The following is a 27,534-nucleotide window of genomic DNA, read 5'->3' as shown; positions in this document are numbered from 1 at the left end:
GAGCGCCTCCACCTCAACACACTGGTTTTGGATCTCGTGTGACGTTAGCATTAGCATTCCGGGGAGTCAACCCCCCCTCTGTGACCTCAGGGCGTGGAAGATTGGAGGCCCTGCGATTGGTTCAGAGCACATTGGGTTGGCGGGGGGGTGGGCTGAGCTGGAGGGCTCCTAGGCCCAGGGCTGACTGAGCAGGGGCCCACAAAAAAAAAACGATTTTAATATAGCCTCTCGATAGGAATTGCAGGAGGGATGCTAGCGACAAGGCTAACATGAGGGACAAGTGGAATGGGTCAACGTCTCGCATGTGGCCCCGTAACACCAGCCTCTAACGTGCATCTGATAGATCCTGATAGATCCTGATAGATCTCCTCTCCGGACTGGCCGCTCTCCCAGCACACAACACTGCTTGAAGAGAAATCAAATCTGGTGACAGTTCTGACTGCCAGATATTTGTGGCTCGTAATTAATGGTTGTGGTTGCAGTCTACTTTCGACGAGCTGGACGGGTTTATTGAAACCGGCGTCTGAATTGAACTGCGATTTCCTATTAGCCTAGATGTTCAAAGACCCAACTAATTGTACAAAATTACAGCTTTTGATGTTATGATAGGGTGTATTGCAACGTTAGCACTGTTACCAATCTTATAGGTCATGTAATGTTATGTAAAAATTTCACATACATTTTTAATTTTTCTGTAACTTTTGTTTCAGAGATCCTTCCAGAAGCATGATGCTGGATTTCTCAGCCTTGCTCTGCCAGGCTATTATCTATGTCTGATGAAAGTGCTTAGCTGTGGAGGTTTTCACCCGCGGTTGATTATGACATGATCTCCACTAAAGACAGCATTTCCCACAGCATTGCTTGCCTTTACTGGAAATAGAGCAAGGGTTTGGATGTCAAAGCGGGACTGTTTCCAGAATTTTCCTGGGGTTCCTACAGATGAATTCAGGGTTGGAGACAACAGGATCTTGTCCTGTGTAGTGAGCAGTTTGGGGTTGCTGTGGTCCCACGACTGGTGTCCACAGAAGACTCTGTTCCCTTTTGTGTCCCCTGTTGGACCGTCGCTACATGTGTCCAGAAGGCTGATTGGCTAATTGTTTGTTGCTGTTTTATCCTGCTAGAAGACGGAGTAATCTGACAAATAATGAGGAATTAGTTCCATCCATCCATCTCTATACTCACTAGTCCTACGCAGGGCTGCTGGGGCCTATCCCCAGATGCTATGGGTGCAAGGCAAGGAATAACCCAGGATGGAGCGCCAGCCCATCGCAGGGCAAGGATTATTTTTAGTTTTAACAGATTTATTTTCATTGTTATTTATATCTATTAATTGACTGAGATCTGAATTTTTGGAGCATCATGAAAAATGACCTATAAAATGACCTGCCGCGTAATGTGCTTTCAAACATCAGCCTTCATCTCTTTGTCACATGCAGTGCACTTACCCGCAGTAATCACTGGCTGCATTGAAAGCGGCAGAAGGAAGGAGTGGTGGAGAGAGTGGAGGATAGACAGACCCGGAGGGATGAGGGAGGGATGAGGGAGGGATGAGGGATGTGCAGGGAGAGAAAGGCAGAGAAAGCTTGTGTGCTGTGGAATATGAATGGTATCACAGCAGCTGTATATCATGGCTATGGGCTCCCTTAATAAGTGTCACTGCGTCTGTCCAGCCGGCACAGCGTGCCACAAATTAGCGGCACTTAGCTTGGCGCTCCATCCGTCTCCGTCCGGGCCCGCTGTCCCCCCGCATGTCGGCCCCTCCCCTGCCCCGTGTTCCGGAGCACAGGTCCGCCGCCTGCTTAATTACCGCTGGTGTGCACTATCTATCACGCCGCTGGCTCAGTCTCTCGCACAGGGGGGCCAGCGCAGGATCGCACTGTACACTTCATAAAACAGGCTGTGCCACATTATACCCAAAACGAGGTGCCCGCTTGAGCATGTATCTCCATGCCAGCGCTGTTCTGGGGGCATTATGGGATGGCAGGATGCCGACCCCTGGCTACACTTAACAATGACCGTAAAATCTGTGCCTTTGTGGGTCCCAGGTCTCCTTCCAAGGACACTGTGAATCAGTCACCCCCGCAGCGTAATTTATCGCTAATGTCATTTGTTCTTACTCCCCAAAAGCCAGCCGCTGAACGCGCATGGCTGCTCCTTATGTTATCATCGTATTTCTTGGCCTAAAGGCCCGACTTTTTGATCGATATGTGTTTAAGACGACACCCACGGGTGCAGTGAATTTAAGGGTCTAGCCAAAAGGATGATGCGGTTTGCGAGGTTAGCTTCTCAGATACCGGGGGTAGTGGTATTAAAAATGGGATCGTTTCACCTGCGTTAAACATGTAGTAATGAGATGTGCTTCTTTATGTCTCTAACCAATCATGCAAATATCGATTTTCTCATCATTCACGTTAACTCAACAGTGTCTGCACTCTGGGAGGGAATTGAACGGCGGATGCTATGAATGCCTGGCTTATCCTGTATACTAGCTAGCAACGCTGAGCAATATTCACACTGTGTGGGGAAGGTTCTTTCCACTGAGGCTGTCCTCCATTGAGGGTTAGTCACACAGATGCTCAATTCGCATGCATTGGCTAAAATGCAGCCACATCAAAGGCAAAGATATTCAGATCAGTGGCATGGTCGTTCTCTGAGTAGTGTCTGTAAAGAGCAGTGGGCATCCCTTTGAGTAGTATCAATCACTTTGAGTAGTATCAATCACTTTGAGTAGTGTCCATCACCTGCTGTAGTTTCCTTCACATTGAGTAGTGCCTACGTCTTTGAGTAGTGTCCAGTACATTGAGTCGGGTCCAGCACTTTGAATATTCCATTCTGCATTCAATTACTTTGCATAATGTTCAACACTTTGAGTAGTATTCGTCACGTTGAGTAGTGTCCATCACTGGCTTACTGGTGGGTTAAATGCTTGATCTTACCATGTGTGCATTCCTGTAGTGTGACTGGGTAGCTTTAGGGGTGCCTGTAGTTTTCCAGTTTAGTTAAACCTGTTCACAGTGGTGTTAATGATTTCTTTAACATTACTATCTGTAGTTAACTAGATTGGCCTGCTGAAAGGGTGGAGTTCATTGGTCTTTTTCCAGATGTAACGCAACATATATTAAAATCGATAAGAGTCAAATAAAACTTAATATAGCTTATCCGATTGGAGAAAATGACATGCAATTTAAATGTCACAGCTGACAGTCTCCCAGACCGCCTGCCCTCATTTTGTCTTCCTCAAGGCCCGACAAATCTGACATCTTTATGAGGACATTTTGTGCTCCTTTCAAAGCAGAGCATATTTTCTTACCATGGTACAACAGAGAGGCAACTGTAAAAAAAAAATAATAATAATAAAAAATATTTACGTGACTGTTGTGTGGAACCGTCAGGACAGTTTGTATTTACAAATGTGCAGTTTATGGCTGTCTGTGAGTCAGCAGGCAGTGGGTGGCCCTGCCCAGCCGTGAGTGCCATTTATATGCCCCCAGTCTCCTCCAGAAGGCCAGTGAGATGGCAGGGGGTGCCCCAGAGGATGTCCTGGCCTTTCCATGTGGAGGGATCAATCCGTCAATCAGTCACTGCAGCGGATCATTATCCTGGCCAGCCACTTGCTCGCTCGCCCACCTTTCCGTCAGCACACCCACTTACGATATACCAGCCTCCTTAGTGTGAACTGCCAGTTTGCCCTCCTTAGGCACCCTGTCTTGCCAGTGCACTGTGTTATGCAGTACAAGTGAAATCGGCCAGCTGACGCAGGTGCTACGATGCCAGCAACCAGAGGGACGCTCCGTAGATACTTTGCTGTTCCCTTCAAAGGAAACCATGCTCATTTTTATTCAGTTCCTCTATTCTTCAGCTGTGTAAAAATCCTCTAAGTTGTTCTTTTGGACTACCTGTTACTTAAAGCTGATCTGTGACCTGTGCTTCTCTCACCATTGACAATGTCTTGCTGTCCTCACAGATACCTCAGATCAGCTACGCATCCACCGCCCCGGAGCTGAGTGACAACACCCGCTACGACTTCTTCTCGCGCGTGGTGCCGCCCGACTCCTACCAGGCACAGGCCATGTTGGACATCGTCATGGCAATGGGCTGGACCTACGTCTCCACCCTGGCGTCGGAGGGCAACTACGGCGAGAGCGGGGTGGAGGCCTTTGTGCAGATCTCCCGGGAGTCCGGTAGGTGATCCTCCCCACCCCATGGCGTTTTCCTGCTGTTTGCCTGGCGTTTGCCTAGTGTTTCCCTGGTGTTTTCCTGCCGTTTGTCTGGTGTTTGCCTGGTGTTTTCCTGGCATTTGCCTGTTGTTTGTCTGGTGTTTTCCTGCCGTTTGTCTGGGGTTTGCCTGGTGTTTTCCTGGCATTTGCCTGTTGTTTCCCTGGTGTTTTCCTGCCGTTTGTCTGGGGTTTGCCTGGTGTTTTCCTGGCATTTGCCTGTTGTTTCCCTGGTGTTTTCCTGCCGTTTGTCTGGTGTTTGCCTGGTGTTTTCCTGGCATTTACCTGTTCTTTCCCTGGTTTTTTCTTGCCGTTTGTCTGGTGTTTGCCTGGTGTTTTCCTGCTGTTTTCCCGGTGTTTTCCTGCCATTTGCCTGGAATTTTCTTGCCGTTTGCCTGGTGTTTGCCAAATCAATGGTGCTGCGGTTATGAGTCAAATTAGCGTTCAGATTATGGGGGGTGAAACAAAACAAATGAGAGAGTGTATTCGCCATCGAAAACAAAGAACAGGTGGGACAGCTAAATGCAAATTAACCTGGTCTCCATGGAGAGACTCTGCAGAAAGCCCCAACACACAATGCATATATAAGCCCAAGAGAAAAGCCATACATGATGCTGATACACAGTGTACAAAAACTACTGTAGATGTAGTTAGATTTAAACCCGACTTCTTGCCCAGTGTCTTTTGTTTAAACATGGTCAAATGTTGTTTGGTCAGTTTGGCGGGGCTGAATGTTACATGTATTAGTTCTTGTAAATGTGGCTTGTAAACAGATGCAACACTTTCTGTTGGATGGCCGTTATATGGGGGGGGGGAGGTAGATCCAAACCTAGTCATTGGCCCACATTCCTGCCCTGCTCTGGGGGCATATATGGCACCCCCCCTTAATATCAGCACTTCATTCGTTTCATGAAATTCACTCAGCAATTATTAATGAGAGTTTCTCTCAACTGCCGCCTCAAAATTATTTATTGATATGAGATTCAAACGAGGAGGGGCTGCTTTCAATTACGTTGGAGGGTTACCAATTAAGTGCAGCTTACTGGTTGGGGGGGTTGCCTATGGGGGTGTGGGCGGGGGGGGGGGTACTGTCACGCACAGGACGAGCCCATGGATCTGATGACGAGATAATGACAAATTTCATAACAGAGGCCCGTGACCCAAGTTTCTCTGCTTTGCGTGTGCAGTCATCAATCCCCCCACCTCTCCCACACCATCATCCGCGGCTGTGGTGCGGCTCAATTAATCAGGCTGTAATTGCAGAATTAATATTCATAAGCTGCGGCACGAATGTTCAGAAGTGTCGGCGCGATCTGTTCAACTCCCTGTCATCAACCTCACCGTGTAAAACTTTGAGGTGACTTTGGGGACTTGGGGTCGAGCGTGAGAGGCAGGGGGCGTGACGCTCCCCCGCCCATCCAGATGTGCTGGCCGGGAGGAGGAGCCACGAAATGTTGCACTAGAAGGGGAGGCTCATGGCTACCTGGCCTGTCGTTATCCCTAACCGGCATCCGCTGCTCGTTGGCACGGAAACAGACTGGAGAGATTCCTCCCTTTCAAAATCCCCCCTGAGACAGTTGACGGCTTACAGCAGTCTTAGGATGGCAGGACAGAGCCATGGGATGGTACCATGATCCGATTAACTACTGAACAGACTGGACAGAACGAGTGACAAAGCAAAAAAGGAACAATAGCTACTTTGGCGTATCCTCTGTGAGGACAGTGGCACTCTCTCCTATTCTCGTTTGCATCGTGAGACGTGCCCCGGGCGAAATGGAGAACAGCAGCTGATGGGAATGGGGAGCTCAGTGGGAGAAGGAATGAGAAAAAGGAGAAAAGGGAAAGAGGGATATGGCCGTGTGGAAGGGCAGGTGCTTGTTTACCTGGACCGAGAGGAAGCGATACTCAGCCATGTTTGTTGACTGGGAATAAGGAAACCGAGGTGAGCTGAACAAACGTGCCTGTCGGATGAGTTTGGCCCTTTGGCCCGTCCTGGGACATGGACGCCCCCATCCATCTATCTCCCACTCGCTCCCCCTGAGTGGGGGCTGGGACCTGGGACCTGTCCCAGGCAGCACACTAAATAAATGCCCAAAATAACACAAAAAAACTATTTTATTGAGAAAATAATGTCCTACTACTTTTCCTCGATTAACAGGCAGACAACACTGACGAGAAGAGACAGCAGGTATGTCAGTCTGACACGGTTGCACTCTTCATACAGCAGGTTTATTTACAGCTCACACTTTCTGCGATTCCTGGATTAAATTGCATTGCGATGGCATTAACTGCAAAGGGGTTGCTCTCAAAGCAGAGCCGAAACCAGCTCCGGCTTATTAAAAAAGGATTTCTGCTTGGATGATCCATAGTTTCTCCCGGTTCACATCTCGTTCCTGTCAGCTTCACTTCAAGGAGAAAAAAAGATACAGTCTGATATCTGTGTATGTGTGACTGACTGACGGGACACCGTCTGCTTTCTGCTGTGCTGCTCTTAGAGACAGTTAAAGCTGTAGACTTCTGATTAGAAATGTGCAAGAGTATGAGCAGGAACTCGCAGAACTGAACGAGGCAGCATCATAAATGGTTTAAGCAAAAATTAAACCCTGCAGGTCAATGAAAGAGAAGTAGAATCAGGATCAGGTTTGGTGGTGGAGTTTGTCTCCTGTGGTCAGTGGCCCCCATACAGACAACAGATACATACACATTTAAGACTAGACAAGGCAAATACTCCACTGCACTAGTGCTGCTTCTTAGTCTGAAGTCTGTGAAGACCACCATGCCCCACCACAGATTGGTTCCTCTTCGACAGTCGTGTGTCTGGAGAACATGAGAACTCGCAAATGGTGGAGCTCCTTCCACCCAGAAGGCAGATGAGGTGTGTGATGTTCGTAGACGTCTGTAGCAGTGATAACAAGGCCAAAAATCATGAGCAGCAGAATAACTTGCTGCACAATATAAACTTTAAGAAATTAGCCAAGGATACTCATAACAAGTAATGCAGATACTGGTCCTTCAGTATATTCTCAACCTGTTCCTGAAGTCTCCTGCAGCCTAAATGATTGTTCAAGAGTTTGTCTCCCTACCATGAAGGTGATGGTTGTCGTTGCCTCATTCAGGCTGTTGCACATGGGAACCTGTCTCCTGTTTTAAAGGCTTTGCCTATAATATGGAAAGACTGACATTTTAATAACGAAAGGTATAATTTAGCCCCGAGCACGACACCAACTTTTCTAACCTGCAATTTCGACGTGCCAAATTAATTTCAAAATATATTGAAATGATTTAGCATTTTTGTTCCCGGAAATATTTTTGACGTCTGAAAAAAAGAATTTGACTGCATGTTGTGTGTGGCGGTTTCGGTGCCTGAGGACCTGGCAGGAGTCGTGACTTCAGACCACTCACCCCGCTGGGAAAGGGCCAGTTAGCTCCCAAACACATGGCAGAATCGATCTCCCTAATAGCAGAGTGAGAGAGCCCAGGTCTGCCTGGATTGAGCTCTCACCAACCTCCACCGTCCACGCCGTGGAGCTCAGAGTCGACCTGGCTGCTCTTCTCCTCCTGTAGTGGTTTGCAGTCCGGCAAGATAAGACGTCTGTCCTAATGTGAGGATTTAACAAGTAAGAGCTGCCGTGATCTGGGCTTCGGGGGCAGAGAATTGCACTTAAGGCATCTTTGGGCTCTAGGATGGACATTCTGAGTGTTTTCAGGTGTCATGTTAGCTAAACCGGGGGCGGCATGGTGGTGCAGTTAGCAATGTTGCCTCACACCTCTGGGACCTGAGTTTGAGTCTCCGCCTGGGTCACATGTGTGTGGAGTTTGCATGTTCTCCCTATGTCATCGTGGGGTTTCCTCCGGGTACTCCGGTTTCCCCTCACAGTCCAAAAACATGCTGAGGCTAATTGGACTTGCTAAAATGCCTGTAGGTGTGCGTGTGAGAGTGAATGATGCGTGAGTGTGCCCTGCGATGGGCTGGCCCCCCATCCTGGGTTGTTCCCTGCCTCGTGCCCATTGCTTCCGGGATAGGCTCCGGACCCCCCACGACCCAGTAGGATAAGCGGCTTGGAAAATGGATGGATGGATGTTAGCTAAACCACCAGAGAGAGCAGAAGTCTGGAAGCTCCTGTTTTTCTGATCAGTAACGAAGAAGATAAGTGCAATCATACACTGCAGGGCTGGTTCCACATGTGGAATTTGTGGCTGCCCTTCTGCTTGACCCTGGGTCATGTTCTCGCCAGCAGGTTATCAGTTTAAATTGGACAAATTGGGTAAATCTGTGGCAATTTTCATCATTTTCTCCTTCTGAAATGTTCAACTGAGGGTGAGTTCTGAAATGTAAAAGCAGATTAAATGATACGCGCTATGTGGAAAGATTATTTTTCTTCAGTTGGGGAAAAATGCTCTTGACTGCTAAGCCTGCCCTCGCTGTATTGTATATTTAATTTGCTGCAATGAATATTTAATTTCCTTTAATAATATCAAGATTATTAGCAGACATTATTAAGAATATTCCTGAAAAGCAGGATGTGACTGAAAGCGAGACAGTAAATCATAGTGAGTAATTCACTAATAAACATGAAGCCACACGTCGGCAATGTTTTTTGCATCCAAACTAAACACAAAGGCACCATGTGCATCCTGCTGGTCGTGATGCGGATCCAGTGGAGGCCGTTACTTTTAACAGTGCTGTCTGCTGTCTTCTTCAGATATTATCTCCGAATGTCCGACAGATTAACAAATGGAAACGCTTCTTCATTTTTAGTTTCTCTCGGCTTATGGAGACGTGGGTCTGCCTCGGACACTCGGTCCTATACTCAACACGGTGTTTCTCAATTCGGTCCTCAGAAACCCCCAGACAGTCCATGTTTTTGCTCCCTCCAGGCTCCCAGCCAGTCACAAACACTGAATATCTAATACATATATGCTGGGAGGGAGCAAAAATTTGCACTGTCTGGGGTTGAGAAACACTGGCTTAATATATTTCTGCATTTAAACCAGAATAATGACTGGAATGGAGAGAAATCTCTAGGTACTTTCCTCCCTAAACTCCTCATTGACTTGACTCACCTACTTGTCCTACTGCTGTTTCTCTCCAATTCGCTTTGTTTCATTGATGAAGAGGACTCTTCTCCTGCTAACAAGCTGACAGTCAATCACCAACCAGATCAAGAAGCATGAGGCTAAATGCTGACACTAGATGCAGAGGATCCATGCGTTTGAAGAATAAAACCAGGCCAAACTGAAGATCAACAGAAACAGATGCTTTGTCAGGATTGTTTCTGCTTTCCAGAGGAAGCCTTCTGAGATATTTTAATCAGACGTGCACCATGGAAACTGCAGTACGAGAAAGAGGAGAATCAGCGGTGAGCTGACAGCTAAGAGCCAGCGTGATATAGTGATGATCATATTCGCAGAATCACCCGTTTCATCACGTCTTACTCTAAAGCACCGTGGCTGACCCACATGCAGGCAGAGCTTTCGTTCTTTGGACATGGTTCTCTTCACTCTTTCGATCTGCAACCAGCTTATATCTTATCTTATCTTGCGTGACGCAACCATCCCAGCCACTGGAGTCTCAAACTTTGTCAACCAAGCACAGATTCACCAGTTCTTATCTATACATGTTGCAAAGTCACCTGTCCAACAAAGGAACTCTCATGCTGGACGTATTTAATGCCTGGCAGAGCACTTCTGCCTCATACGTCCATAGCTGTCCAATCCAGCTTAGTACAAATTCTGCATGGGCTGGATCCTGCACACTCGCCTAGAGTTCCCTTGGGTCTTCTCCACATGCTCAGGTTTCCAAATGGGTTACACCCCAGATACGATATCCTGAGTCCTGCACCCCCAGGACAGGCTCTAGATGGTGATGCTCCTGCTGCTGGCATTACCTCTGGATGACCGCTGGAGTGTGCTCTGGATTCACTGGTAACCATTTTGAGGATGACATTGGCCTTGGCGCCTTGTAGAGCGATGGTTCCCTGATGCTTGCCAACTTCCAGTTTGCGGTTCGCAGTGTGCTAGATGTTGTGTTTGAGTGTAGACAGAAAGGAAATTCTAGGGAGGCATGACAGCACAGCACTGTATGGCTGGGCAGAGAGCAGTGTGCAGTGTCACTGTCATTCTTAGGAAACACTGCGGTGTAACCTGCCCCGTGTGACCCCCGGATGTGTCAGCCTCCAGTGTAGGATCCTTCAGTCCTGCTTCAGTGACTTTCAGATCCCCGGGACGCGTCTTTAAAAAGCGGTCAGATGTGTCACTGCAGAAATAAATTACAACACCAACACTTGTATTATCTCGCAATAACAAGCAAAAAAAAAAAAAAACTTATATAATGAGTTCTGGAAACTCATAGTCTTTTTTTATTGTGCTTTTTATTGGGCAGATCCGCCAGTGAAGGAGCTGCCGGTTTGTTCCGGAGTGTTCTGTAACGTTAAAGGGGAAGAGATGAAAATGAATCCTTAGATACAAACAAACAGGAGGGCCGCAGCAGAGGAAGACCGTGGCTTTGCTCTTCGCCACTTACAGGACCCGCATGTTCATCACGAGATAACGATGGATGGCCAAAAACACCATAACCCTGAAATCCCCCGCCATTTTAAAATCCAACCATCCATTTTCCAAACCGCTTATCCTACTGGGTCGCGGGGGGTCCGGAGCCTAACCCGGAATCAATGGGCACGAGGCGCATTTTAAAATGTTTTACTATTTTTCATATTTATAATATTCATCCTGTGATTCGTGCTAAGTGCTAATTTTGTCAGGCCTAGATGATTTTCCTCCTGGAGAAAGACAGCTTTGGGATTTAAGTGCAGTAATCTAATGAATTCCTCTACATCACATTTTCACAATGCAGTAGATTCTCAACAAATAACGTCGCCAGAGAGAAGTAATGCATTCATGACCTAAATATTCATTAATACACTGGCTAAAGATGAAGGCATTATGACTGTGTCTTTCAGGATGCGTATTCATTTCTTCTAGTGTCCATATAATAGTTGAATTGTTCTGTTTTTTAAGATCGAAATAAAGATATGCAATGTGATGCTGATCAAGGCTGGAATATTCAGTTTGGAATTTGGATGGTTTGGAAGCGTTGATGTAATCTCTGATAGTACAAACAAGTAAATGTTTCATATTGTCTCTGGCAAAGGTTAGTATGTAAGAATTTGGGTCTGGAATTACCTGGCGTGTCATCCAGAGGATTAGAGCAGGAGTCCCACCTTTGTTATATGGGAGAGAGGGGTGCTAGGTTTTACTAGTGATAGGCAAAATGACACCTCATGAACCATTTGCTGTATTGTTTTGACCCCACTAGGTGGTGCTATTTGTTCAAAAAAGGGCACAAAGCATGTTCCAAATCTAACTTAGAGCACCATCTAGTGGGGTTAAAAAATACAGCAAATGGTTCATGAAGCATCATTTTGTCCATCACTAGGAAGTACAGTATACCACAGTGTTTCTGGTAAAAAATATACCAACACCCCGCACCCCCCTTATCAAAATTTTTATCAGGAAATGCCAGAAAAGCCTTCCTTTTTAAAATACCATCAAAATACCATGTACCGCGGTATAATGCCTGGACAAAATTAAATATTAGATTCCAGCCGAGCCTAGTGCAGGCTAGAGTTGCCATAGTAGTTATTTACAGCTAATTTTACCCACCACTGAATAGCATAGCGACAGATTTCTGGGACACTGAGCATCATTCACGGGTGTCAGAGCTTCTGTCAATTTGCGGGAGACCCCCGGAACTCCGGGAGACGTGGGACGTCTGAGAAGGGGATAATCACTTGTTCTTTCTGAATGTTTGAGGTGAAAGATTTTATTGTGTGTGAATGTAGTTTGGACTGAAGCACGCATGAATACAGCAAACGGAAAGAGAGATATGTATGCGTCCTGCTCTGCTGCTCCTGGTCTAGCCAGAGGAGGCTCACACTGAATCAATGTTTACAGAGACAAAGCAGACGGAATTCCACACCTGCCAGGCCAGAGAGCCGAGCGTGGAAATCTATTACAGACCCAGAGGAAGCTCAGAGGGAACCTTTCCTGTCTCTAATGAGTCTGATACCGGCCGAGTGTAGGCCTGCCGGATGATGAATGAGGAGCCGTGCTGTGCTGATTAGTCAGGTCTGAATTTCTGGGAATTACAGCTTCGCCGGGTGCAGCAATCACACCAAACGCGTGACAACACTCTTCGCCTGCCTTCAGCGTCAGCAAAGTGGGAAGTAATTTAAGGCAATTTTCCCTCCTTTCTCTTCTCTCTCTCTCTTTCTGGCCCTCTCACTCTGCTCGTCCCATTTAAACTGAAGCAAAATAGCCAGCTGTGTTGAATTCTGATGTCCGGCATCAACAATCTGAAGGTTTTGAAGCAGGGCCTATTCTAGGATGTTGTAAGGAGGGGCTATAATTCATACAGAGGGGGCAACTTTACTATTAGCCAGTGATAAGTTTTAAATCAATGAGTAACAAGGGAGGGTGCACTTTGGGAGCCAATCAACTTTCTGCTGGGGCTAGTGCCCCTGTAGCCCCGCCCCTACACACACCTCTGCTTTGAAGCTAGTGGATGTTGAGGTTCATTACACTGACTGCATAGCCTCCATGAGACTGTCTTGCTTACAGAGCTCAGTAATTTGACTTGGGCTTTTGGAACAAGCAAACCCCACAGAAGCGGAGCGCATTGATATTCAACGTGCAGTCTGGCAGGAAGAGGAGGGTGTCCCGATTGGACCTTTGCGTCTCCTAAAATCTTAGGCCCTGAACCACAGTTGGAGGTCTTATTGCAACTCACTTGGTTTTGTTTGGAAAAGGTCTTAAGTGTAACATGAGAGGCCCTGATTTCTGCTAATGGCCCAGCAAACAGCCCATAATACCTGTTTCTGTACCCTGTCAAGTGTTTCTTCAAAAAGAAAAACACAACTGGTCTGAGGGCCTTCAGTCCTACTTGCATAAAATGCTTGATATCCATTGGACGGCCTTCGCTGTCATGCGTTGGTGTCCCTTCCTGGGTGGCTCCCTGCCTTGTGCCCATAAGGATGGATGGTAATATCTTCTATCTTTGTAAGGCATTTCTTGTTATTGACACTTGCTGGGGTGTTTTCTTGATGGGACAGACACCCAGAACAGGGATCTGATATGTGATTCATGTCCCATCTGGTCTTGGTGGCCCATAGGCCGAAGGTTTTCGATTTTCAGGGGGGTGTTCAGGGACACAATATAAGACCCCAGATGATGCCGTAACATTCAGTTACGGTTTTCTGAGAGTTTTTACCAAGACCGTGGTTTTGTGGGAGGGTTTTGACATTGGATCAGTACTTTGTCTGGAGAATGCAGCTCCTGAAATGATCCAATGCAGCCATTGGAGTTAGCATGAGCTGATGGAGCCACGCAGTCTCAGCCCAACACTTTGACAGGTTTGGCTCGTCAATTTAATAGGTTGATGAGGGGGGTGTATACAGCGGCACAGGCTCCAGCTGAAAGCTGATTGGCCCCTGGAGTGCCTTCTGCCCTGTCCGTCACTGATTCACAGGATATCATTGGCTGATAAAAAGGTTGGCCCCTCTTTATGAATTATGGTACGTCTTATGCCCCCCCCCCCCCCCCCCCCCCACAAGCTACAAAATCCTACAGTGACCCATGGTCAATGATCCATGGTGGTGAGTCATGCTAGAGGGAGGTGAGGCAGGAAAACTTGTGAGCCCTTTCTGATTAATTTCCGGCGGTTTAGCAAAGTGGCTTCCCCGTGGCGGTGGTATTGTTCCTCTGTCATAGTGACCCAGGAGATGTGATGGCATTTAGCACAGATAGCCTCACTGTGCTCGAGCCATTGACTGTGAATAATTATAGAATGGAAACACAAAACACTAATCCAGCTAATACACACACACACACTTCATTTTTAACACAGTTACAAAATTGAGCACCAGGAACAGAGTTTTTCACACATTAAATGAAAAGCCAATTAATGAGGTCGATGTGCACTCAGCACGCTGTCACGATTCAATCCGCTGTGGCAGACAGTGAGGCACTTATCTCCCCGACGGCCGTCGACTGGCAGGGGCGCCGTGGGCCATCGGTCTCTGCTGGCCGCTCCTCCAGACGCCAGCCGCATGTCAGCATGGATACACGGCAAAGGTGCTCTGAGTCATCTCATGAGAATATAATGGGTCCCCGGCTTCTTAGACATCCGGCAGTTTGTAATGTGCCGTCAGGTTCCCTTCTGGACGCGAGCTGGTGTGTTTAGCGCTTTTTCATTATACCGCGGTATAATTAGCGACTGGATCCGACAGCAGTGTGCTAACTAGCTCCATTACAACACAGAGCCACTGTCCGGCTCCGATGCCACCTGACACCTGTCACAGTGCTACTGCCGGTCCGTCTGCTGCTTAGAAACCAGCTGCTTAAGTATCATAGCCACTGGAATGCAGAATACATGTATACAAGCGTTAATCCACATAGATGGGGTAGCACAAAGACAGGGCTGGGGTGACCTGAGTGGGGGGGGGGGGATGCTGAATGCATGCAATCCTTTCAGGGGCCCTCAGAAAAATTTGGTTTGTCTGGATTTGGAGTGTTGATGATAACATTTGTGGGGGTGTGCTTGTCGATCATTTGTTCCGTTTATCCTGAGGCCCCCCCCCCCCGCCAATGTCTGGGCCTCTGAACGTCATCCCCTTTGCCACGCTGCTTATTGAGTGACTTGCATTCTCTTATTAAGATTATTTGCTAATGCCATGGTATTACCATCCTGTGCTTGTGTGCTGTGTAGAATAGTGTAACACAACAAAACCATACACTGCGTAGAATATTATACAATTATATCAGCTTGCACAAGCTAGCAGAAAATGGATCCATTCCCAATGCAGAGAACTACATGAATGTTTAAAAGTTTAGTGTACAGGAGGTTTTTCAGTGTGTCAGAGAAAATATATGTTGTTATAAGATTTGTAGGTTTAAACCTTCCATGGCAGCTGAAAGGTATCGATTGAAAACGTGTTCTGAGCAAATTTTGAAAGCGTTTCTGTCCTGCCTGCTGTGAATCACAAGGAGCTGTTTTGACATATTAGTAATGCTGCAACCGAATCCTGTGTATTATTTTTTTATGCCAGTAGATGGGGTAATGGTTAAGCACTTGGACCTGTCTCTGGGTGGGTGTTGTGCTGGTATTAAACAAAGCACTTTACCTTAATTTGCCCAGTAAAACAGGGACCTGCATAAATGGCTATTTCTAATGAACTTTATGTCAGATGAGTTTGTAAAAGATAATTTAGGCAATGACATTTACTGTGTGTCACTCATTTAGCATAAACTGTGGTTACCCTTGCAACTGCTGATGTTATACTATAGATGTATATATGTATAGAAAACCTCACTAAAGCTAAGATTTGGGTTAGCATTCTCCAACCTAGAATCTATAGCATGTGACCCTTAATGTGTTTCATAACCCTGAACACAAATCTCTGTGATGTCTTCTCAGGCATGCACTGCATGGGTTTCTGTCTGGATCCAGTCACTCTTAATGGTTGTTCTGAGTAATAGGAATCCTATAGGATCCTGTGCCGGGATAGTCGCCTTGCGAGAATGTGTGCTTTAGTCCTGGATTAGCAGTAATCTGATCTGCGACTAACATTTAAGCAGGTTTCTGTCCTCTGTGCCGAATGTGGAATGAGGCATTTGGCACAGGTAGGATTCGATAAGACTCCCTCGGGGAAAAAACATGTGAGGAGCATGGAAAGGGATGTGGAATGAGGCATTTGGCACAGGTAGGATTCGATAAGACTCCCTTGGGGAAAAAAACATGTGAGGAGCATGGAAAGGGATGTGGACTGAGGCATTTGGCAAAGGTAGGATTCGATAAGACTCCCTTGGGGAAAAAACATGTGAGGAGCATGGAAAAGGATGTGGAATGAGGCATTTGGCACAGGTAGGATTCGATAAGACTCCCTTGGGGGAAAAAGCATGTGAGGAGCATGGAAAGGGATGTGGAATGAGGCATTTGGCACAGGTAGGATTCGATAAGAGGAGCATAGAAAGGGATGTGGAACGAGGCATTTGGCACAGGTATGATTTGATAAGAGGAGCATGGAAAGGGATGTGGAACGAGGCATTTGGCACAGGTAGGATTCGATAAGAGGAGCATGGAAAGGGATGTGGAACGAGGCATTTGGCACAGGTAGGATTCGATAAGACTCCCTCGGGGGAAAAAAAGCATGTGAGGAGCATGGAAAGGGATGTGGAATGAGACATTTGGCACAGGTAGGATTCGATAAGACTCCCTCGTGGGAAAAAAAGCATGTGATGTGCATGGAAAGGGATGTGGAATGAGGCATTTGGCACAGGTAGGATTCGATAAGAGGAGCATAGAAAGGGATGTGGAACGAGGCATTTGGCACAGGTATGATTTGATAAGAGGAGCATGGAAAGGGATGTGGAACGAGGCATTTGGCACAGGTAGGATTCGATAAGAGGAGCATGGAAAGGGATGTGGAACGAGGCATTTGGCACAGGTAGGATTCGATAAGAGGAGCATGGAAAGGGATGTGGAACGAGGCATTTGGCACAGGTAGGATTCGATAAGAGGAGCATGGAAAGGGATGTGGAACGAGGCATTTGGCACAGGTAGGATTCGATAAGAGGAGCATGGAAAGGGATGTAGAACGAGGCATTTGGCACAGGTAGGATTCGATAAGAGGAGCATGGAAAGGGATGTGGAACGAGGCATTTGGCACAGGTAGGATTCGATAAGAGGAGCATGGAAAGGGATGTGGAACGAGGCATTTGGCACAGGTAGGATTCGATAAGAGGAGCATGGAAAGGGACTCTCCACATGCACCTGTGCTAAAACAGCGCAGCAGAGTTAAAGGAATCACCCTCAGATAACAAGTGCAGGCTCTAAGCTTCACTGTGTGAGATCATGGCCATTTTGCTCAGGTCCTGGCTTGACCTGCTTCATAATAATAAAGCATCGTGTCTTCCAGTTGGAGTAGGAATGGCGGAGGATTCCCTGCCTATATTTGTTGCATTTGATTGCAAAACGATCCTCACCAGAAGAAACAGTCTGATGATGGATGGATAAAATCGTTTCAGCGACATTCTTCTCTTATCTTTGGTGCCCAACACAACCAGAACTTATCAAGTGTCTTCTTGGGATCCTTTCACAGTGCAGAGCTTGCTGGTTCGACCATAGCAGCCCCCCCCCCGGCAGAGATAAGCGTGAAGGCCGCCAGCTTCCATCAGCAATCAGCCTCTGCTGCGGGTATCTCCTGAACCCAGGAACCAGCTCTTATCTGATTTACTACTAATGTTAAGAGTAATAAGAGAGAGTGATCGCTGAGGATAATTACCCCACATATCTTTCACATGCTTGGTTATGAAGAGAAACGCAGTCTGTAAACCCTCATTGTGCAGAGGGCTGGATTTAACTACTAGTCAAGAAGTAGATTACTGGAACGAAGTGAATGCTTGGATTGTAAGGGTTAGATGGTCAGATGGAACAATCACGTCCATTTTTACATTAAAGGTAAGGGCCACCTTGCCTTCAATGAATGCTGTACATCAGTCTTTCTCAATCCAGTTCATGAGACCCCCCCAAACAGTTCATATCCTTGCTCCACCCCACCTCCCAGCCATTCAAGAACACATAATACCAAGGTACAAGTGTGCTGGGAACTGAGCGGGAGCAAAAATGTGGTCGGTCTTGGCGTCCTCGAGGAGCTGAGAAACATTCCTGTATATGTACTGTCAATAAAAATTACTCCTATGATATATTCTGTCCTACACCAAACTGTGATAACCTCTCATAACCCAGGTGCTCGGGTGCGTTCCCTGTTACTGTTGACTGTCTTGAAGCACATAGTCTGGAGGAAGGGCTGCTGAACTTCCCAGGGCCTCATTTGTGAACTATTTCTTTGAGTGGTGTTTGCCAGTGACAGTTGCTAACAAGGGTAGTATGCTGACAGTGCTACCATTGCAGTTCTTTGCCTTCTGTGCTTCCCGATGACCGCAAGCCTAAATACCCTTTTTAAACGGAAAATATATATTAGCAAGGCTGCAGGAATCCTGTGACATTACGTTAGCATTTGAACACATAAGTACAACTGCTGCCTGTTAGTGCTGTAAAAAGCTGTGGGCTCTTGTGCGAACACTCGAATGCGTGTTACACTCTCCCCGGTGTCCTGGCCATGATCACGCTCCCTGTTTGGCAGGAGAGCGGCCATCTGCTCCATGTTGTGTGGGGCTTTTCTCTTCCAACAGAGAAACAAACTTTTGATGGCGGCATTATATCAGCGTTAGCGGCTGCTGATGGCGGCTCGAGCAGGCAGCCCAGGACAGCAGCATGCAGTGTAGCGAGGCCTTTACATGAAACCCTTTCACTCCACTTTGTCTAGCAACAGCTTTTCTTTAAATTTTTTTGAAAAATTTTATCAGTGGACAAAAAAATTTAAATCTAAATCGGAAACCTGTTTGGCAAATGGCTCTAAAAATAAAAGCCTGACAGCCATTGAAAATGCGGAGAGACCCTCATTTTAAGATTTTACTCTTCAACAGAATAAATCAAATAATGCAGATTATGATATTTTTAAACGATGCTTTAAAAGAAAACAAAGCAAGTGACAATGATTCCTGGTCTTTCCCCTCTGTCAGCTTCCCCGTATGGCATCGGTACCCGAATGGTTTGATTTCAACCATTTCATTGGTTTCTATTAAGAATCTTTAATAAAGCCCTAATTTTTACAAAAAATAATAGTATATTGATATAAGCACTATAGTGTAACCCTATATCCCATTTTGAAAATATATCGATGATTTGTAAGAATCTGATACACTGGCATGTTTTTCTCTTTTTATGATTCTGCTTACACGTTATAAAAAGTACTTTGACTGATCTTACCGATTGAAAAGGTGTATGGGGGGGCTTGGAGCTGACATTGAGGGGCTTAGTCTGCTTAAATAAACCCCCGGAGCCGAACCTGTCCATGTAATCATGCTGATGAAAGTCTTTCCCTGGGGGTCACCGCGAGAACCCCCCCCCCCCCCCCCCCCGGCTGGCGTACAGTACACTCAGGAGTCACAGCATCCACAGCATGACTGCCAAGGGGCAAGACCCCCCCCGCGTTGTGATTCCGGCCTGGATGCGGATGTATGGTGCTTTGTACTCTAGATTAAAGTGAGCGGTGCATCTCGTCATCAGCGTAAACAACGATGAATAACAAGATCAATCATTCTGGCACTGAAGCTCTCCCTTTAGTTTCCGTATAAATCCTGAAACTTCCTGAGAGTCTCGGTGCTGTTAGGTTGTCGTGGTCTGAGTTTTTAGTGTGCAGCTTTTCGGCGTGAAGACTGGAGGACACACACACACACAGCCGCATCACATTCTACCCTGGAATGAGCACAGACAGGCCTGGGCTGAGCATAACTGGCTATTATACCCTCATATTTGTCAGAAAGTAAGCTCCTTTTAAAAATGGAATGATTTTTTTTTTATTGGCCGATATTCCTCATCAGTGCAGTGCGAACATGACCATCCACGCATGCTAATGTCTCGTTAGAAAGTGACCTCTTGTCTCTCTCCAGGACTGGATGTGACTTTATTTTATCAGAGGCAGAAGCATCACAGGGCTTTGGGGGTCATGGTCAAGCAGGTTTCCCAGGTCAATAAGACCTTAGGGGGCTGATCTGGAGCTGACCTGGGGCTGATCTGGGGCTGAACTGGAGCTGATCTGGAGCTGATCTGGGGCTGATCTGGAGCTGATCTGGAGCTGATCTGGGGCTGATCTGGAGCTGACCTGGGGCTGGGGCTTTCATCAAAAACTGCTGCTTTGTTTCTTGGAATTTTACGGAAATGTGTTTTGTGGAGAGTAAGGATTTTTCTTGGTTAGCTTCCGAAAATAAGCTAAAAATTCCTTTAGTCGATTGTAAACAAACAGCAATGATGAAAGACACAAGCATGTTGTCCTTACTAAGAGTGTGAGCATCAGTGCGTATTACAGCCTGTTTGCTGTTTCTGTGCGATGTGTTTGGGAACCGTAAGAAGCGTAAGCAGCCGTTCATCACAGGATAACACTGCAGGGGGGGCAGGGGGGGCATCTTGGTCGGAGAGTCAGGCGACCTGAGCTGCTTGTGTCGCCTTGCCCTGCCCGCCCCTTGCTCCTGGCCGAGACCGAGACACACGTCCCGCCTTCGGCTGATGGCTCATTTTGCTCCCTGATGGACTTCCTTGCTCCTCGCTCTTCCCCCACACATGGGCACCACTCCCACCCAGCCCCTGCGAACCCCGAAATCAGAGCCACTCCCACCCATGTCTTATGCGCTTTCAGTGGGACTCCATGATACTTCAAGCTCCGTCAGCAGTGAGAGCATGCACACATAACTAACCTGGCTAGGATATAATTAATACGTGTCTCGCCTGGGTACTGAGAAGGTTACTGCAGTCCAGTGGGCTGATCTCCCTGTCAGGTAGCCGTCAAATCTACAATATTGTAACAGTCTGGATTACGATCATATGTGCATAGATTTTCGGGATGATGAGGTCTAATAATGTTTTATGTGTGCCTGAGCAAGTCCTTAACTAGTATTTCATATTTTATCCCCTAGTTTTGCAGATAAAATGCCTAAAAAGCATGAAAATAAAAGCAGACACATTTAATATAAAAACTAAATTTTCCAAGTAAGTTATGGTACCATCTTAATAAATTATGCATATGGCCCTAATAATCCCTGATCAAAATTAGTGACATTCAGCGATTTAATGACAGAAAAGAGCCCCCAGGTACCGGCAATCATAATGGGACTGGAACGACTGAACTGTTGCTGCCCAGAACGCCTTCATTTTTACTGACCTTTCCAGTGCAGACTGTGTCTTAATTATGTTTAATGTTTAGGCCACATATTGATGCGAGTGTGTCACAGGTGCTGCAATCTCGCGCCCGCGCTTGTTTGGATGCAGAGGGAGGGGAACAATCTGGATCGCTTCGACGCCAGGCTGGGAGACACGGAGGGCCAATGTTCTTCCGCGTGACGGATTTGCTTATTTTGATAAGATGAGCTCCTCCGTGGCCTGTTGCCTCTCAGTACGATAAAACAAAATGAGTGGTTTTTGGAATGAAATGTCAAAGAGCAGGGAGCGGCCTGCAGTGAGACTCGTCATATAACAGAACCCCAGTGGTCTAATCGGCCCAGATCCCGGACTCCGGCGGGAGGCAGCAGATTCCCCTCACGAGCTCTAAGATGATCTGTGGTAATTCACTCCCGCTGCCTTCAGCTCTTACGTCTTGCATTTGGGAAGAGACCCGACTTCAGCTGTAGGGGGTGCTATCGCTGAGCCTGAGCAGAATCGTCTGCCTCGAGGGACAAAATCAGCCAGGGTATGCTGCTTCGGACATGTAACCATTCATGGAGTTGATATCACATGATACATCCTGGGTTTTTATATACTTTTAAGCTGATCATTTTCACAGATCTAGCTTTATTCTGTTGTGTAGAGTATATTATGTAGTGCAAAGATGGAAGTGTCTTTTAAGTAGTATTAAATGCAGACTTCAATGCTAACCGTGAAAACCATATATTTTCATAATTTCATGATATAATTTGGCCTCACTCTAAGCAAGCATGACCTACCAGCACAGGTCATAGATCCCAGAACAAAGGAACAGAATCAAATAAAGGAAAAGAGAAAAGAAGAAATGTACTTTAAGGCTGTACCAAGACCTAACTTAGAAGATACTCAACTGATATGCCTTAGAAATTGGAGGAAGTCCTCATTTCTGAACTATACATAGTTGCTTGAACTGAGTATGTCTCCAAACGTTTGAGGCTATTTTCATAGCCTTTCATTTTGTCATTAAAGAAACTTGTGCTAACGAAGAACACGGGGAGAGTATCCACCTCCTATGCAGTAGCACAGGGGATGCAGAGAGCATTGGGCCTTAGACTATATGAAGGTCAAAGGTCAGCCAATAAGAATCACCGGGCGCAAGGTGGTAAATGCAGAGCAAAGCAGCAGTGCATTGCAGTTACAGGTTAAGAGAGTTAGAATTACACAGTCGTCAGTGGAAGTTTGATGGGATGAAACCCGAAGAATCCCACATGGAAACATGGGAGGACATGGGAGATCTTGCACATGCAGAGCTGGAGGCGTGAGGCAGCAGCGTTTCCACTGGTGGAATCTTCAGGTCCAGAAAGTTAAGTATAATGAGTCACTAAACTGGTTGGTTGAAACAAAACCTTGGTCTTGATTTGTACTTTCTGGTCCTGAACTTTCCATCTCTGAGCATTACCATGGAAACAGTCCTCCAATTATGAGAAACACTAATGAGGAAAAATGTGCTTTGTAACAGTTTAAAGGTGAGCCTGGTGGTGGCCTGACTGCTGAGAGTCTGCTTTCTATTTTAAATACCCATGGGGAACTCCCCAGGAAGGGCCCCGGGAAGGAGGGGGCTTTCTGCCTGCGAGCAGCCTCCTACGCTGACACACCACAGCGGCAGCATTTAAGGCAGCCTGCCGAATTCACCCCGCTTCTCCAGCTGGTGGGGTCCTGCCGGGCCAGAAAGATGGCCCAGAGGCTGAGCCAGTTAGCGAGAACCTCCCATTAGCGGTCAGAAGGTTTTCTAATTAGCCACTTTCTAGAGCTAGCCAGTTTCTGTGGATAAAGAGCTCTATAGTAAGCCTGCTCCCCCAGGTACAATGTCTTAGCTAATCGGAATAAGTCAGGTATGATCTCCCAATTCCTTTAGTGGCTAATGCTACATTTGTATTGGGAATGAAGACTGGCAGATTACCCAGACTCTGCATATGGAAACGAGCGTGGAACATGGGGCTGGAGTTGTGTAACTGAGAGTCACGCTCTGGTTTCATGCTGTGGCTCTTCGCTGACCCCTGTAGTCCGGATGACTCAGTTACATGCTGGGGGTAATGGCGGGTGAGCAACGCTGCATTTTAACCTTCACACCCTGTAAATATCCTCATCAGGGGCCGTGTGCTGGCTGCCCTGTTCTCCAACTACCGTGTCCCGCGACGCATTTCTTTGTACTTCATTTTTATGAATCGCTAGATCGTACCACATTCAGTGGAGCGCGGGGGTGTGCACACCACTCTGCTCGGCTCGGAATGCAAGCAACTACTGGCAGTGTGTGAGCCATACCCCACGCCACTAGATCCTATGGAGGCCCCCTTGTTTTTTGCCCCCCCGAGATAATTTTCTAAAACCATGTAGCGATTTTCATAGAAGTTTCTTACAACAATTCAACAAATATTATTGTGGGAGAACCCCACCAACTTGGCAGACTTTAGACTGGTGTTCCATATTTGAGGGCTGAGTATTGGGGGGTTGAGCTTCCATCCATCCATTTTCCAAACCACTTATCCTACTGGGTCGCGGGGGGTCCGGAGCCTATCCCAGAAGCAATGGGCACGAGGCAGGGAACAACCCAGGATGGGGTGCCAGCCCATCGCAGGGCACACTCACACACCATTCACTCACACATGCACACCTACGGGGAATTTAGCAAGTCCAATTAGCCTCAGCATGTTTTTGGACTGTGGGGGGAAACCGGAGTACCCGGAGGAAACCCCACGACGACATGGGGAGAACATGCAAACTCCACACATGTGACCCAGGCGGAGACTCGAACCTGGGTCTGAGAGGTGTGAGGCAACAGTGCTAACCACTGCACCACCATGCCACCCCCGGGTTGAGCTTCCCTAAAGGTGATATCTTGGAATTGCCTTCAGTGGCACACACCACCACTTTAGTCACAGGGCAAAGTCACAAGAAAAGAAGCCCCTTTCCCAGAGATGAAAACAAAAACCACATATAAAGTAACACCCTGGCAAATCTCCCGTGTGGTGTTAGCCCCGCCTCTCCTGAAGCCCCGCCCCCAGGACTCCTCCCCTGCGTCCCGTGTGGTGTTAGCCCCGCCTCTCCTGAAGCCCCGCCCCCAGGACTCCTCCCCTGCGTCCCGTGTGGTGTTAGCCCCGCCTCTCCTGAAGCCCCGCCCCCAGGACTCCTCCCCTGCGTCCCGTGTGGGCGGCCGCTTTCTGCTACGCCGGCACAGGCTCATCTTCTTCCTTAGATTGCTCAATTTCCATGCTGTTTAGCATCTAGGAGCCCTTGGGCTGGCGAGATGAGCTGTTCTCAGTGCTTCGCGGAGCTTCACAGGAATCAGTGGGCTGTGAGAGATGCCCTCACTTGTGGGTTGGAGGTGCGTCAGAGGCCGCGTCCGAGTGCTGAGATCATGTCGCCAAATTTTTCTGGCTCTTTGGGGCAGAATACCCTGGCAGATTCAGGGGGCCCAGGTCTTTATAGGGGCCCGCAACTGTCAGGGGCTGCCACACGACACAGCCTACCTATTTCTTCCAGTTGAAAGTGCCACACCAGCCATTCCAGCCACACCAGTCGCACCAGCCACACCAGTCGCACCAGGTATGATTTCTGAGTGTGTGCTTTTTTCCTATTATGTAAGAAAACGTTGCAGAAAATCTTAGAGGCTTTTCATGCACGTGACTCAAATATGATGCAAAATCACATATTAAGGTTGGCCAAAATATTACGACAATTTTTCCGCTGTAAAGTGACTTTAAAAGAATCTGTGTGATTGTACAGTTTTATCGTAACTTTTTGATGTGAGACCTATTTAATTCTGTGTGAGTGGGGATCCATGATCTTAGGCAGTGATATGTTTCTGTTTCCTTTTTCCCTTAAGTCCCTTTCAGACACGCAGTGCCACCCTGAACCTTTAGATACCCAGAGGGGCTGTATGTGTGACCGCAGACGTCGTGTCAGACTTTAAACGCATTTTAGCCTGTTAGCTCCCCAGTACAAAGTCTGGGTAATGAATGGAGCGGGTTCTGGAGAATTCCCCACCAGCGAATGTCCGTGCTCATGAGGAGTTCCTATCATCCAAGTGATGCGAAAGCGGAAGAGTGGAATCATCCGAGGCCGAGGAAGAAGCGTCATTTATGCTAAGAAGACCCCATCAGACATGGCTAACTGGAGAGGCGGCTGGATCCGGGACCTTCAGCCAGTAGTGCCGTCAATAAAACAGCGATTTCCGCAGCGTACTTCTTGCAAGATGCCTCGCCTTCTGCATGCTCTAGCCGAGCACCACCTTCGGCTAAACCAGCCGGAGTATTTGTAGTCTATGTGACTGTTTCTGCTTGTGTGCCACCTGTGTGAAAGGGCAACTCCAATGTCCAGGGTTCAAGCGTGAAAACGGCTTCAGCTGCTGTTTAAATGCGAGGAAGTGCAGATAAGTCAGTTGCTGTGAGTAAAGACCAAAAGCTACAATCTTTCACGTTGGACTTAGAAAACTGTGAAACTCTCAGATGTCTCTGAATGGATCTCCTGCAGTTTTGTTGCGTTTGTTCAGTTTATTTGCCGTTTGTTCTGTAAACAGCCGTGGTGAAATCCCCCAGGCTAGCCGTAATGAACTTGTTCTCTCTGTTTCCGCTTACACTCCCTGCTGCCGTGCTCCCGTCAGGCTGCATCCACCGGCCCATCGCCACTAAGCACGTTTCCCGCGCCTCAGAAATTCCCTCCTGCAGCTCATTATCTCTGTGAGAAACTGCTGCATTCAGACAATAACGAGTGAACGTTAGCTACTCTGCAAAGTCATTAATTACTGGAGTAAACAGTCCTGAAAATGTATTTTTCCCTCCAAACCCATTTCTGGAGCATAATTGGGGTTAAATAACTGACAAAACCCTTGTATGACTGAGCACAAACGCCAGGGGAATCGTCATTAATTATGGAGGCTTATTCCTCTAGTGCCACACTGTATATTCTTTCCGGTTCATGCCGGCATCGATCTGAGCCCTGCTTAGCTATTTAATGGAGCGCTAAGCCAATGTGTAGATTTTCCAGAGAGAAAAACAACATAATAATAAGCTTTGCCGGAGCTTCTGTTACAGCAATTAAACAGGACACACTTGCCAAAATAGCAGGACAAAAAGCAAAAGACACAATCAGAAAATAAAAGGAAACAGGAAGTGAGTCACCCAGCATGTGGCAGTGGAAAAGGCTTCGGCGATGCTTGTGCTGAGATAGCAGTGTATACCGTGAGTGTGCTGCTACAGGGTGTTACTGAAACACATCAGCTTGCTCCTGACAACAGCCACAGACACCGAAAGTGATAACGCAGCTGTCGTCGGGCTAGTAAATCAAGGACCTATCTTCCCTTCTGACCGCTGTTTTTATTTAATCTTGCGTGCTATGCCCTCCCGTCTATTTCAGAGCAGAGGCCAGTGTTCTGCAGTGACTTCACATAGATAGTCACTGCAGGACACCTCTGTGTCTGTAGTTCCATTCACCGTTCCCCGCTGCATCACAACCAACCAGACTGTGACTCAGTATTTTGACTGCAACATAACAAAAGAGTCTCTGGACCAATTAACTGATAATAATATAAGCAACTTGCGTACATCACAGTGACTTAAGGGATTCTATACACCCTCCAGCCAAAACACCTTCCTGATGATGTCATTTGCAGACATGTAGAGAGTGAGACCAACACTTCCTGTTTGTGACTACTTTTGTGTTATAGTAGATGTTGCTTTTTTTGCTTGTTATTTTCATACAGTTTGCGAGTTTCATTTCTGCACATAATAAAAGGGATGAGAGTCGAGTTTATATGCTGATAATCAGATGGCTGTGGTCTTTTCAGGCCCAAGCTCACGCACCCGGCTGGTATTGCTAAGCATGCTTGTAGCAGACTGATGCCAATGCAGCCCGTCTCATTCCTCTCTGATTATTGTCCGTTAAGCTCTTCTGCTATTATCAGCCTGCTGCTACATTTCGCCGAACCGCACGTTCAGGGCAGCCGGTCTCATACATTTTTTTGTCGCCACATTTGCAAACGATTATTAAAACCGGCCCCAAGTCACAGCACGACAGCATTCTGAGAACCTTGAGCCAGATTTCTGCACCAGGCAACGTACGCTGACAGGCATTCATTTGGCAGGGTGGTAAATGTCAGAAGGCTTTGTGCAGGGGTCTCTTGATATTAGAGAAGGTAAAATTATAAAGTGTAATGAGCGGAAAAAATGAAATGCCTGAAATGTTTGTGTGGGTTGTAAGGCTTTGGGTTTAAACCCCATTATTCATATAAACAAATGAACAACCTCTGATCAAGGACAAGTGGGAACAACCTCAGATGTGGCCATTGAGTAAACAAGGGGCTTTGAAAAGGATGGAGGGGCAGCTACTTGTAGATATTCATGTTTGGCACATTGATGACTCTCCCTGGAATAAATCACTCACACTGTTTGCACGAGGTCTCCTCCCCCTCTGATCTGTGAGTCAGGGAGAGTGGTCCATGCAGGTAGAAGG

At 47.0% G+C, this 27,534-nt stretch overlaps 1 protein-coding gene across 2 annotated transcripts in view; it reads left to right on the top strand.

Annotated features, from left to right (window-relative positions):
* The window catches only part of LOC125750196 (metabotropic glutamate receptor 8-like), a 122,424-nt gene that overhangs the window by 40,510 nt on the left and 54,380 nt on the right, over positions 1-27,534 (top strand). For both annotated transcript variants that reach the window (XM_049027638.1, XM_049027647.1), the window contains exon 3: positions 3,965-4,181. In XM_049027638.1, the coding sequence (XP_048883595.1) occupies positions 3,965-4,181 (217 nt within the window). The remainder of the gene's footprint in view (positions 1-3,964; positions 4,182-27,534) is intronic.

Source organism: Brienomyrus brachyistius, chromosome 1, assembly GCF_023856365.1.
Source record: "Brienomyrus brachyistius isolate T26 chromosome 1, BBRACH_0.4, whole genome shotgun sequence".
In the NCBI taxonomy this organism is placed as follows: Eukaryota; Metazoa; Chordata; class Actinopteri; order Osteoglossiformes; family Mormyridae; genus Brienomyrus; species Brienomyrus brachyistius.
This window is presented reverse-complemented; position numbering and strand designations above follow the sequence as displayed.